Source organism: Propithecus coquereli, unplaced genomic scaffold, assembly GCF_000956105.1.
Source record: "Propithecus coquereli isolate 6110/MARCELLA unplaced genomic scaffold, Pcoq_1.0 Scaffold84, whole genome shotgun sequence".
Lineage (NCBI taxonomy): Eukaryota > Metazoa > Chordata > Mammalia > Primates > Indriidae > Propithecus > Propithecus coquereli.
The window spans coordinates 2246914-2261131 of NW_012154618.1; the positions used below are offsets into that span (position 1 = coordinate 2246914).

General features: G+C 36.9%; 1 protein-coding gene across 1 annotated transcript in view; it reads right to left on the minus strand.

The window, feature by feature from the left end:
• The window catches only part of TDRD1 (tudor domain containing 1), a 45165-nt gene that overhangs the window by 11426 nt on the left and 19521 nt on the right, over positions 1-14218 (minus strand). The window contains exons 7-17 of the mRNA XM_012663887.1: positions 13597-13701; positions 13188-13370; positions 12524-12667; positions 11841-12012; positions 10676-10762; positions 6584-6751; positions 6355-6462; positions 5202-5372; positions 3741-3983; positions 3199-3336; positions 461-571 (exon numbers count right to left, since the gene is read on the minus strand). Coding sequence (XP_012519341.1) covers positions 461-571; positions 3199-3336; positions 3741-3983; positions 5202-5372; positions 6355-6462; positions 6584-6751; positions 10676-10762; positions 11841-12012; positions 12524-12667; positions 13188-13370; positions 13597-13701 — 1630 coding nt within the window. The remainder of the gene's footprint in view (positions 1-460; positions 572-3198; positions 3337-3740; positions 3984-5201; positions 5373-6354; positions 6463-6583; positions 6752-10675; positions 10763-11840; positions 12013-12523; positions 12668-13187; positions 13371-13596; positions 13702-14218) is intronic.

A 14218-nucleotide genomic window follows, 5' to 3' on the forward strand; every position in this document is an offset into this window, starting at 1 on the left:
GTCAATACTGGAGACTTATAATACTCTTACCACTAAAGCTTAGATTGTTTTACTTGTTACTTGGTAAAATAGTTTAAAAATAGTAGAAAAACTCTTGTAATAAAATGATAGTCTTTCAAATACATTTTCAAAATACTTTAAACATGTACAGGGTGACAGAAGCAACAATGAACCTGCAGTCAACAGCTATTCCATTAGCTCATTTATTTTAATATTATCAGAAATTCCAGAAAGAAAAACATTAAAATAATGTTTAATAAAGTTTAGGCAAGAAGTGTCACTTGGAGGTTCCTTGATACAAAAAGAGACGGGAAAACATATGACATCTTAAACATTCATTTAATCTGGGCTGTGAAAAAATATTTGCTTAAACATGGAGAAGAAAAAACTCACAAAAAATAAGAGTCGAATGTTAAGAAATAAGGTTCTCGTAGTCAAGATTACAGTAACTGCAACTTACCTGCAAAAAATGCACAACAAGGTTGCCCTATTTCTGCCTTAAAACCATTAGACAACTTCTGCTGGCAGTATTCTGCTAGAGATTTGTTCAAATCATTGAGCTTCTTTAAAGCTGAAAATACAATACACATATAGCATTTAATATTAAAAAAAAACACACACACAACATAGATTTTTCCTTTAAAGTCAGAAAATGTTCTGATCATAAAAATCTGAGGTACATTCCAAAACAACTATCAAGTACACTAAATGCTTTTCTTTATTAAAAAATTATTGGGCAAGTAAGTTGTTATTTAGTTAATATTCTCAATAATCCCAACAATTTACTAGGCACAGAGACACAACTATGGCATTGCTATCAGTACACTAGAGCATGAGCTTTACATGTGGACAAGGAAACAGCACACAAATCTATACAGAAGTTACATAAAAGGTGTCCTGAAAGAGTAAACATAATTACTAAATGGATGGCACAGATAATATATGCTAAGGAAGTACAGACAGCTCGTAAGCTCTGTGTGCTGAAGGTTTCATTTGAAGTGAAAGACATTTAATAGAAAGGAGAGGGTATTCCAGAAGGCTTTCTAGAAAGAAGAAACAGCTCTGAAATAAAACACAGAATTTCAACATTAGGCAGCCAAAAAACACTCAGGAGAGCCATATGGCAAAGCAGAGAAGTGGAAAGGTGAGCTGCTGAAGAGGAACACTAGAGGTGTGCTTGGAAAGACAGAGCACTAGGAGCTTCAGAATGTAAAGGAAAGAGACTGGAACCACTATAGACGTAGTAAGAGAAAAGCAAATGCCTTTTAAGTACGTGACAAAGGCTCATTCGTTAACAAAATGGAAATTAAATTATGAGTCAGAATTTTCACCTTTCAGATTAGCGAAAACTAAAAAGTTTAGGGACACATTATTGGAAGTGGTGTAAAAAAGGCACTCTCACACTCAGTCGCTGGGGATTTGCCTGGCTGACCTCTGGAAGGACACTACCTCTCAAAAGCACAAGCACACATATCCTTAAATAAATTTTTAAGTACAACTTTAGGAATCTGGCCCCAAAGATATACTCTCACAGTAGAGTCACAGAGTACAAGGATTGTTTTAGTAACAAAATCTTGGAAACACTAATCCTCTATGCACACCAAGGCTAATTGGGAAAAAAAATCTACACAGTGGAACACTATGTAGTCATGAAAAAGAAGGGAATGGAGACTAAACAGCAATGCGGTACCCTGGATTGGACCCTGGAATAGAAAAAGGATATTAGTGGAAAATCTAGCAAAATCCAGATAAAGCCTGGAGTTTGGTTAATAAGTGGTGGACCACTGTTGGTCTCTCAGTTGTAACACATATACCATGATTAGGTAAGATGTTAACCATAGAAGCAGCTAGGTGAAGGGTACACAGGAACTGTACCATCTTTGCAACTTTCTGTGTATCTAAAATTATTCCTAAATAAAAACTATATTAAAAAGAAAAAATGGAGAAAACACTATGTGAACTGATATCCAAGATATACCCAAAAAGATACTTAGAAAATTGAGAAAAGGAAGTGGGAAACTTACTTTCCCCTATATATTCTTTTGTAACTTTTGAATTTTGTTCCATATGCTTGTATGATCAACTATGAAAATAAATAAAAAGCAACTTTAATATTGTGAATTTTATCCTAAGTGAAAATAGTGGCCTATCTACCAGATGCTTCTGAATGAAGGGAAGACAAATCTCACAACTTGGGACTCACATGGAGACTCAGTTCTCCAGTTTAATATCCTCATCTGACAGAGAAAAACCAAGATTCAGAAAAGCTAAAAATCAATGATGCTCACCAGACGGCTTAAACGAAAAAGAAAATACCAAGTGTTTGTGAGGATGTGGAGCAATTAGAAGTTTCAAACTGACAACTGTAATAATCACTTTGGAAACTGGCATTCATTGATTGAAGCTGAAAATATACAGACCCTTTATGACCCAGCAATTTCATTCCTAGATATAGATTCAATGGAAATGCATGCACAAGTGCATCAAGTGTATATAAAAATATTCACATCATTTTATAGCCCCAAACTGGAAACGAGCCAAATGTCCAGTGGTAGACATGAATAATTACAGCACATTCACATAATGGAAGACTATGTAGCAATCAAAAACAAGCTAAAGCTACACATAACAATCTCACAATGTGGCGAAAAAAGCAGCAAGGCACAGGAGAGTACATATTGTATGATTCCATTTATATAAAGTTCAAAGCCAGGACAATCTAAGTTATTAGAAGGCTCTAGATAGTGTTTACTTTTGAAAGAGAAGAAATAATGACAGGAGGAGACACGAAGGAAACTTCTGGGATACAAACAATGTTTCACTTCTTGACCTAGAGGCTGGTTATACAAGTGTGTTGAGTCTGTGATAATTCATTATGCTGTATTCTTATTTTGTGCACTTACCTGTATGTATGTTATACTTTGACAATATCCATTAAAATTAATTTCTGAAAATGAGTTTGGGAGACATTCTACAAAATCTAAACTGGTTTAAATATAAAAAGATTGTTCAAATAGAAATAATGGCTTCAACAGAATAAAAACCAATTAAGTATAACCAAATCTTTCTTGGAAATGCAAATACTCACTCGACCCTTCCTGGAAAGAGTACTTTTATTGCTCAGTAACAAACTCATCTTAAGTTATCATCTATGCCAACGTATTTGTAAAAATAAATAAATGAGAAGAGCCAACTTACCATCATCTTTAAGCACGTGGCAATAAAATTCTCCGGGACTATATATCATACAGACCACAACATTTACTGTTTGGTCAACAGCAAGTTTAACCCACGTCCATTCCAATGGATTTGCTTTTCCTTCTACATCCAAGGGAACTGTGAAAATAGTGAATATTGTTCAAAACAAATGGACAGAGTAAGGGGAGGATGTGGCGGTGGCTGGGTTGTTGAGGAAACTGCTTTCGAAGAACTGAATTTCCACCGACACTCTCAGTAACTCTATAGGAACGTTAACCTTAAAGTCAGTCTTACAATTAATCGCTCTTACCTAACTGAATTTCAAATTTGCATTTCTGGTTGATCTGCAGTTGCCAGTAACTCACAAAACTTTCAAAAAAATTTTACTTTTCAAACACACTCTTAAATATACTTAGAGGAATGCTTGATTTAAAGACAGAAGGGGACTCAACATCAATTCTTTTTGAAAGTACAAGAAACTGTATGTTTACAGAACCATCTGAACTCCAGCACAGGCATTATCTGGTAAACATTTTACTTACCACTGGCTTCTTTCACATCACTGGGCTTATCTGTCACTCGCCCCTTTCCCCCCACGGCAAAGCCGGCATCTATGAGAACTTTGCTAACGCTGATGTCAGGCGTCTCAGATTTATCCATAAGCTCCACCAGGGAACTGTTCTCCAACTTGTCCACCACTTTCACTGTGATCATTTTGTTCTGTACAATTTTTTTCATGAGACAAACAGCTTCTGGAGTCCAAATTCCTAATGATGGCTTTACTCCTATCAAAGAATTTTTAGAAAATGTTCAAATAATTTTGAAAATATTTAGAAATTTAGCTCCTAATTTCTACAAAGTTAAACTTGAGAAATCTATGGCAAACCAAAAAGTCCCACCTGAGTAGAAGGATTTTCTAAACATGCAAATGAAGGCAAAATTAAGAAAAAGCTGTAAAAAGCTTCTACATAAAAAAATTGATATGAAATATAAGCAAATCTACAAGACAGAAAGTAGGTTAGTCATTGCCTGGGGAGCATGGATTAACCATAAATAGGCACAGGAGATTTCATTGGTGGTGATGGAAATGTTCTAAATCTGGATTATGGTGATATTTGTACAACTTGGTAAACTTACTAATAATTATTAAACTGTACCCCTAACACCTAAAGTAAATTTTATGGTATGTAAATTATAGCCCAATACAGTTAAGAAAATCATACAAGTATAAAACAATCCAGGAAGAAATTCTGGTCTCTTACAGTAACATATGAAACATTTGTACTACTTAAAAATTAATACTGAAAGGGCACTTACAAAGCAGCAATCTCAAGGTTATGCCTAAGTCAGTTCATAAAATATAAGAGGCAAGTAACTTACAAAAAAATTTCAGCCTCATTGGTAATGAAGCAAACTGGAATGATTTAGTTTTTAGCTTATCAAAATTGGGCAAGATGAAATAACATAGTACTCTCTCTCTGGTGCCCAAATGTGTGAAGGAAGTCACTCCTTCATACTTTCCTGGTGGGCATGTAAACTAGGCCAACCCTTTCTGGAGGAAATTCACAATATGTATCAAACACAAAAACAGCATACTCACTGACACCCCATTCAATCCTTGGGACTGTGGCCTAAGGAAGTATTTTGCAGTATAACTACATTTTGCAACATAGCCTAAGGAAATGATCTTGAATATGTTCAAAATGTTGTTAAAATTTTGAACATTGCTAAAGGCAAAAACTTGGAAATATTCTTCTGATATTGGATACTAATGAAATTATGATATATTTGAATTAAAGTTGCTAAAGCCAATTTATTGACATAGAAACAAACCTCTGACGGCTCTGGGATAAATGACATATATATAGCATATTTTACCCATCTGACCATAATGTTACTGTTTTGACAAGCATGTTTTCCCTCCCTCACGTATTTACCCATGTTTTCATGTTTCATTTTTAAGTTTTAATTTTAAGAATATGGAGACTATAAAAATTTCATACCTGCCAGCACACACTTTATAGCTTGCATTGGCAATTCCAACAACTTTGGAATTATGGGACAAAGTCTTGTCAAACTAAGGATTTCAAAGTTTCCATAATCTACGTATCCAACCAGTACAGATTCTTCAGAAGCATAAGCCAAAACAGAGGCACGGTACCACTGATCATCCTCTGAAAAAAGGAGAGACTCAATTTCAAATGATTTTCCAATGCAGATGTGGGAAAAAAAACAAAAAACAAAAAAACCTTTTCCTCCCCTAATTAGAGATGGTCATTTGTAGATTTTATTTTAATAGATAGCAAGCTTAGTTAATGAACAAGATATGCTTACTGAACATCGCTACTTTTGCTTATCAGATGCCTTCAACTCCTATATGCATTTAAACATCACCATGTACCCCCATGAATATCTACAATTATTATTTGTCACAAAAAATAAAATTTAAAAAGGCTTCGGGTCCTAAAATGTAACCTTTATTAATAGCTTACTACACTAATTATGTCACATTCTGTCATCATTAACTGACATGCCTTGCCTCCCCAGTACACTGTTCATTAGGACAGAGAACATGTCCTGATCATATGACTCTCCAAGGGCTTTATCAATACATGAACCATTCACTAAAGCAACCAACAGGAATAATTTAAAACACCTGGCAGTATACGTCACTCAGGACTCCACCGCCAAGCAAAGAGTTTACTGGAGGCTTACTGCCTCTCCCCTTCCGAGAGGCCACTGGCCCTCCCTTCAGCAAGGCAGAATCTGTACAGCAAATGCTGCACCATGACAGCTCTATACTTTCAGGTCTTCTTGCTATTCCAAATAAAACTGGTGAAGATAGGAACCTGGGAGGTTTCATATTCATATGTTTACATAAACGAATTATTTATACCAGTCTCTAAAAACTAAAGGGCTGACACAATAGCCAACAAAACTTCCTTTATACCTCCACCCTTGACACAGGCCCTCTGTCCTTACCCATATCTCAACACACTCCTTTGATCCAGTTTAACTGGACATTTTTAAAAACATAATTGGTACACTCTAATACTCAAGCTTCAAGTGCAGTCATTCAGCGCAAACCAAAGATTCTGCTTCAATTATTTTTACACAATTTTAAGTAAAAAAAATTCAGTAATATTCTTTCCTTACCTGAGAACTGAGCACAACATATATCGCCAATGGTTGGATAGAAGTCAGAGCGTGGAGACACTTGACCACAGTACTCACTAAGGGATGCCTGAAGTTCAGCAAGCTTATCTGTAGATACAGATCACATCTTAAACAAAAGAAATACATATCTATACATTATCTTTATTTTTGCACATAGAGTCTTTTCAAGTACATTAGCTCGTTAGAGCAAATAAAAAGATTTACTTACGGCCACTTTGAAGCTGTTGACAAAAGAAGTCTTCTGGTGTTTGAATGTGGGCGACGACACCACAGAACTCATCACCGACATTCAAAGTTAACACTTTTGGGATTAGGTCACTTCTGTCTACAACAATTTTGTTTTCAGCCGACATTTTCCCAACATCTTCAGGATCATCTTGTTAGAAAAGAGAAAAATAAGCCATTTTGGTTTCATCAAAAGTAAAAAAAAATATGCACACTTTAATCATTTTGAAAAAGAGTATCAATATGACTGCACGGGGTTCCTAGAAGGTGACAGTCTGAGAGCTCGTGGTGTTTCATTCTCTAAATAACAAATGTTTACAATAATGACAGTTTTCTATGTCACCAAAAGCTAGACTAATCCCAAGAAATAAAACCAGCAGCATAGAAAAACAAATTTAAATCTAACTTAAAAGTTCTTTAATAGAACCTTTATGATCTCTAAAACAGTTCAAGAAAATGTACTTTGGAATAGACATCATCTCATGATGCCAAAGTAGACACATCGGATTAGAACCCGCTATTCAGTGAAATAAATCCCACAGGCAACTATTCTGATAAAATAAATTAGAAATTAAAAATTTTAAAAACCTATTAAACCATTCAAAAAAGGAACAAGCAACGTAGAAATAGGGCTAACCTAAGTCTAAGAAGGAGAGGCTTCAAGCATGATAAAAAGTAATTCAGATCATAAGAAAACTCAAAGGAAAGAAAAAAGCACATTGTCTATAAAATTCCAAGTACTAAAGGAGTACGTTTTCAGGATCAAGACTTAGAGAAAGACATGACAACAACATACCAGAATCCTGAAAGACAAAGAAAAACTACTGCTTTAAGGAATTAAGGATATCATTCAAATAAAACTAGGTCAACTTCACTGTTTTAACATAAATATGAGAAAATACATTATCTAGATTGTAGAATTGTTAAAGAAAATGATTCTCACCATGAACCTCAATAGGCTGACTCTTTGAAGACCAAAGGGAAACGTGGACAGACCACAAAAGTGGAGGGAATCTGCTACCTAGGAGTGACCTTTCAGAGTGTATTTATTACAAAGGATTCCCAAAGTTATGTTAGGAATCCCATTGAAATGGATAATTGGCTCAAAACACTAGCCTAGCTGAGGTAAAGTCAATAATCAAATGTAAAAGGTAAAGATAAGAGACAGACTAAAAGTCAAAAACATGAAAATGTTTTGGAAAGACCAAACATAAATAAGGGAAGAGGCAAGAGAAAAATGCAATGGCAAGAAAAATGAACTGCTACCCTGCTGTTTCACATGAAAGGCGGCATAGTATGGTAGATAGAGCACTGAACTGGAATAAAGGGGCTTCATTCTGGTTTTCCATCCCCCCAAGTCTTAGGGTAACCCACTGCACTGGTCAGCTTCCGTGTGCTCACGGGTAAACATGTGGAGTGGAAGGGACCATGATCCTGATGGTCCCTTTCAGCTGCATGAGTCCATCAAAGATCCTCCAAGGGTTTGTTTTAAGAGATGGGATCTCAGTATGCTGCCCAGGCTGGAGTGCAGTGGCTACTCGCAGGCACCGTCATAGCGCACTGGCCTCAGAGGATCCTCCTGCCTCAGCTTCCCAAGTAGGTGGAACCATGGGCATGTGTCACTGTGCTTAGCTTTTTAAAATTATATATGGAATGTCTATTGTATGTCAGGTGTCATGCTGAGCAATAGGGAGAGGTAGTTAAGTAAAAGGCCATAGTCTTTGCTTCTGAAAGCTAACTTTGTAGGACACAGAAGGTGTTCAGGTCAGAAGCTACAATGTGATAAATACTACAAGAGAAGGGTGGTGTGTGGAGGCAGGTGTGCCATAGTCAAGGCAGGCGTTGGTCGGCACAGCTGGGCATAAGAACACTTCAGGAGGAGGGGAGACAGGAGTGTGGCAGCGGGAAGTACTGCACCCTGGTAACGAGTGGCTCAGTGCGCTGGCTCAGGGAGAGACGAGGCTGTAGAGGCTACTCAGCCAGGCTAGGTCACAAAGGGGCAGGCACAAGAGCAGATCTGATTCTGTGACTGAGTCACAGCTAAATTCTCCAGGTTTAAAAGGGACCCTTAGCAATATCCCATCTCTTTTCTCATTTCCAAATCTCTGCTTCTCCCATAGCCATAAGCACTACTCAAACCTAATAACATGATTCCGATATCTCTCACCCTCCACTGGCTTCAGAATCAAATCGAACCCCATGAACCTAGTTCCTGAGACCTTCCGTGATCCACTCTAGCTCACCTCCCAACATTCCTTTCCCTTCCCTACATCTCTCCCCAATGTTCAAATCCAGCCATGACTACGAGTTTTTCAAGCCCAATCATGCTCTTCCGCAGCTCTAGGCCTTAGCACCTGTGTTCATTCTCCTTGGAACACACTCCCTACCCCGCACCTGGTTGTTTCTTGCTCAGCGTGGCATCAGTTGGAGAAGGCTTCTCTTCACGTCTTGCTTAGGTGCCCTTCCCTTTGTACTCTGCTGCACCCTGCACTAGCTCTACTGCACCGATGTATAATCTCTTCCCCGTCTGTTCTGACCACAGAATAGCCTTCCTTAGTGAAGCAGATACTGCTCGGTGGGTTTCACTGTTCCTTCCACTGGATACCTTAAATGGCATTTGATATTACTGGTGACTCCCTCTCCTAGAAGCACATACCCTTCAGTTGTTGCTCTGGCAAGGTTTGTCCCATTCTCTTCCCACCTTTCCCATCACAGCTTCTCACTTGATGTCTTGGCCCCAGGTTTATCTTCCTCATTATTTTTCCTCACTCTACACCACCAACACTTAAGGCCCCAACCGTGACTACTACTGGACCATTAATTGTTTGGTTTTCTCCCCTAGATGGCAAAGAACTTCTGAAAGCTTTTCAGCAGAGTTGTCACAACAAGATTTGTGTTTTAGGGATATCATATAGGCAAGCACTGAACGGATACAGACAGTAGATAAATGCTAACATCAGAAGGTTGCTGCAATTGTCCATGAATGATGAGGATTCCTGAGGAAATGATAGTAGGGAAAAGAAAGAGTAAAAAGATATACACGAGGGCTACTTGGGAATAAGCAGCAATAAAGACTTAGTGGCAGGCATGGTAGCTCACACCTGTCTGTAATCCCAGCAGTTTGGGAGGCCAGGAGGATTGCTTGAGGCCAGGAATTTTAGACCAACCTGCGCAACATAGCGAGAGCCTGTCTCCACAAAAAAATTTAAAAATTAGCCGGGTATGGTGGCACATGTCTAGACCCAGCTATTCAGGTAGCTCATGTGAGAGAATTGCTTGAGCCCCAGAGTTTGAGGTTGCTACAGGAGCTATGATTGGGCTGCTACACTCCAACCTGGGCAAGAGAACAAGACCCTAGCTCTAAAAAAAAGAAAGAAAGAAAGAAAAGAAAAAATGAAGACTTAGCAACAAATTAGCTAGGGCAAGGGATGGGAGTAAGAAAGAAGTCAGACTTAGGGATAAGGCAAGTCTGTTTATATGATAACGATGTGCCCAATCATGGCACCATTAATCTGGAAATCGCCTCTGAATAAATAAGAGAAAATGAATTATTTCTACAACTAAAGTAATTGGTAAAGGAGCAACGTAAAGGAGGAAACGGAAAACAAAAATGACACAGATAACTACGCAATGCGGAAATAAAACACCGATAGCAAAATTTCTTGGTTCTCTTGTTAAATGAAAAACCACACACACAAGTAAGTAAGTAAAAAACAAACTCTATCCTTCTAGAACCCTATTTTATTGGTGGAATACACAGGAAGAAAAATAAATTAAACTAAGGAAATGTGCTAAAAAGCCCTCAACATGAAATGTCATGATATTTAATACTTTCTAATAATTACCATGTCAAGATTTACCTGGAAAACAGAGAAGGTGAACAGGTAGGGAAGACTGAGATTAGATACAACAGATCACTAAATTAAAAATGTCATCTTTCTTATATAAAGTTCATCAAATGGTCATCATCAAGTCTTGACAGTGCTATATAGCTTTGCCTTTTTTGTTTAGTAGAGAAGATATTCTTCAATAACTGAAGTCACTACACTGTTCTATTATTAATCTGTATACTCACTTTGATCTGCACTTTGCTTCTCAGAACTTTGTCCTTTGGGTTTTAAGCCATATCCCATTTCTATAAGCACATGGTCTAAGAGTTTTCCTAAAAAGTGATAAAGAAAATATACCTCCATTGAGATATTATACAAAACATTATAGGAAAAGAATAAATAAGAAACAAATAAGTCAATCACCAATTCAGACATTGTAACTATTAGTATGCTGGCACATGCTTGACCAATTCAGTTTCCATGGGCAAAATTTGGTGTCGTAGCACAGCTTAAACTGAAGTAAAGTTTCTATAGTCAATTGACAGAAGATTTAATGAAAAGATTTAACTTCAAAATTCTGAATTACATGAAAGATTCGGTTACCACTTCACAAAGGTTCTTAGATTAACGATGCTTGTGACGTGGTAACCTTGCTATTTAAGAAATAAATTTAGGACAAAAGACTACTTTTTCTCAGACTGACAGTATGGCTGAAACAAGCATTGACATGAATGTCAAGTTCCCTGAAATAATATCCAAAAGCTGAAATCATAACATGAAACGTACAAAGCAAAGAAACAAAACAGATTAAATTTATACCTAATTCCATAACAGGTTAAGTGCATTTTCTACCAAATCACTCACAATGCCAGCCCTCATAAAGTAGAGGGGTAACATCTTGGAAACTGAGAAGCAATCAGACGCACACTGTGAGAAGTCACTTTTCAAACAGATATGAAGAGGCAAGAATGGAAGGACAGGATTCCAAAGTGTTTGCATTTCCACAACTTAAATACTACATACAAACAAAATGCAGTTCTGTGAAGGTTGCTCAAAGAGAAAGCATTGCTGAGGATGAATGAATTCATGCAGAAATGCAAGAATTTCTCTCAATAAATAGAAATAAGGAGTAGATATTATTATGGCCACAGTAAAAGGATAACACAGTTATTCCCACACTTAGTCTATATCTAGCCCTTCGAGCCACCTGATTCTAGGAATTTGTGCCACGTCTTTGACAAACTGCCAATTCCAAGAACACGGCCAAGGCCATATTTTCAGTCACAATTTGAATGACTCCAGAGAGGAGTTTACTTGGCCTCACTCCATGTTTCTATTTCTTCTTAGTAACAGGCAGAAACTAAACAACATATTAAGTGTTCAATTTAAAAAGAAACACTCAGATCTTACCTGAACTTGGCAGCATAACATCTACAGCAAAGGTAATCACTTCATCTTTTAAGATGTCCACAATCTTTATAGAGCAGTACTGCTCCATTAACAGTGATTTAACAGTTTTGATACAATCACTGTTCCAATTCCCCTCTGCTGGGATAACATTGGCTGCAAAACACTTAATGGCCTGAAAAATTTTGTGCAAGTTACTTACAACATTTAGTAGTTAAAAACAACTTTTTATAATTATTTGAAGATTTTCAAAAAATGTAGTTCATGCTGAAAACTTATCAAAAATCTTCAAGTACTAACCAAATAAACAACTTTAGGTATAATTATTACGTGTTTCTCTTGGTACTTTATTCATAATGCTTACTTTTGGTACTTGAAGCTTGAGAAATTCATGAAATAATAATCATCCCTCAATTATACATAAATCAGGCCACTGCCAGCCAATGAAATATAGAAATGATTGCTTTTAAAGAGCAGATTGATGAGACATGCCGAAAATAAGGTTAGTTTCTCACTTAACCAAATAAGGACAAGACAGCCAAAGGTTGTTCATCTACATAGTAAAAGATATACCAACAGGTACAATAACATGGCAGAATAGAACACACAAACATCGTGCTCGTCAAAACATTAAAAACAGCTTCTTTGGGACATGATTAGGAATTTAGAAAGTAAAAGACACTCACACAAGGAGGAAACAAGTCAATGTTTCTGTTTAGTTGGTAAATTCTGTTTACTGGAATTATTTCTTCATTTCCATAATCGATATATAAGACCTGTGCCTTCTTCTGCAGCACATCGACATCCTGTACTACCACTCTGTTCCAGGTCTGAAAAGGAAATGTGATGGTACTCTGCTTCAAAACAGCATTTCACAAGCTTAGGTTAAAAAACCCTCAACCAATCTGTAGAACACTCGAAGGAAAGGCTACTCTTCTGTTCTGAGGCATTCAATTAAAAAGTCAACTTAATTTTCTAAGAATCTTGCTAAGAAATCCCTAACATTAGGACATCTTAATATACACAACTATTCCAAAGCTATTTCTAGCCCACTAATGTCTACTACACACTAATGCCTCAGCTATACAAATAAGCACAAGCTTTAAGACCAACAATCAGTCTACGACCAGCAATTTGGGAACCTATAAACAGAGTTGGAGAGGGTACGGCATGGAGGAAGTAAACTGAACAGAGCATGGAACACTAAGGAAGTGAAACAGGAATGTCACCAGAGTCTGGTTTTAGGTCATTTGATGTGTCATTGACAACTCTGGTGTTGGTAAGTTGATGTGACCAAAGTAAGTTAAAACGTTTTATTAATATTAAATAATTCATTTCATTAGGAGTTACCTGATCAACAGTGTACTTGGCAACACAAATTTCCCCCTTAACAGGAATATAATCTTCTTCATGCACCATATTTGCATATGTTTCTTTTAAGCTCGCAGAGAGTTGGTTCATGTATTCTAAAACTTCTGAAGAATATAACTGCACATAAAAGTCACTTGGGTGTTTGAATTCAGTAACAGTACCCTTTAAAAAACAGAAAAGATATAGTAATTCATAAAGAACACAAGCAAATGTAAATTTCTTAAAGCTTTATATCTGAGATACAAAAAGTGTTGTAGAAAGTTTTTGCAATGTTTATTAATTTAATCAGGTACTTTGTAGCTACCTTGTGAATTCAAAACTAAGAAATGAAGAAATAAAAATCTATAGTTCATTGGATCTCTGTCTATGGAGATTAAACAACGAATACCTTTATTTCCATGGTTTTCTTGAGTTGTAGGCTTCTCAAATCAGAAAACATTAATTTCTCAGGATGAATGGCTATTTCTTTAGTAACTCCAAGTGGATAGTCACTCTGGTTTGAAAAAACACATAACTGAGTTACTTATAAGCTCATGTTTCAATGACTCTGTGGTCACTATTTGCCAGAATCGCAGCCACAATAGCCTGACTCTTAGGCTTCAATAAAAAAAGCACAGAAATAGTGAAGGTCTCAAAGAGTCACTAAAACCCACTGTCTACAGCTGTGTACACAGCACTGAGAGTAACCTAAGACCAAGACCATGACAGTGAAGATCATGTTGAGTTTATTTTTTAAAAAAGGAGAGGTCTTTTAAATTTACACTTTTAATGTTTTTGTAAGAATGAATATTTGAAGAAGTCAGATTTTTATTTTAAAATAGAGGCTAGGAGGCCGGGCGCGGTGGCTCACGCCTGTAATCCTAGTTCTCTGGGAGGCCGAGGCGGGCGGATTGTTTGAGCTCAGGAGTTCGAAACTAGCCTGAGCAAGAGCGAGACCTCGTCTCTACTAAAATTAGAAAGAAATTAATTGGACAACTAAAAATATACAGAAAAAATTAGCCGGGCATGGT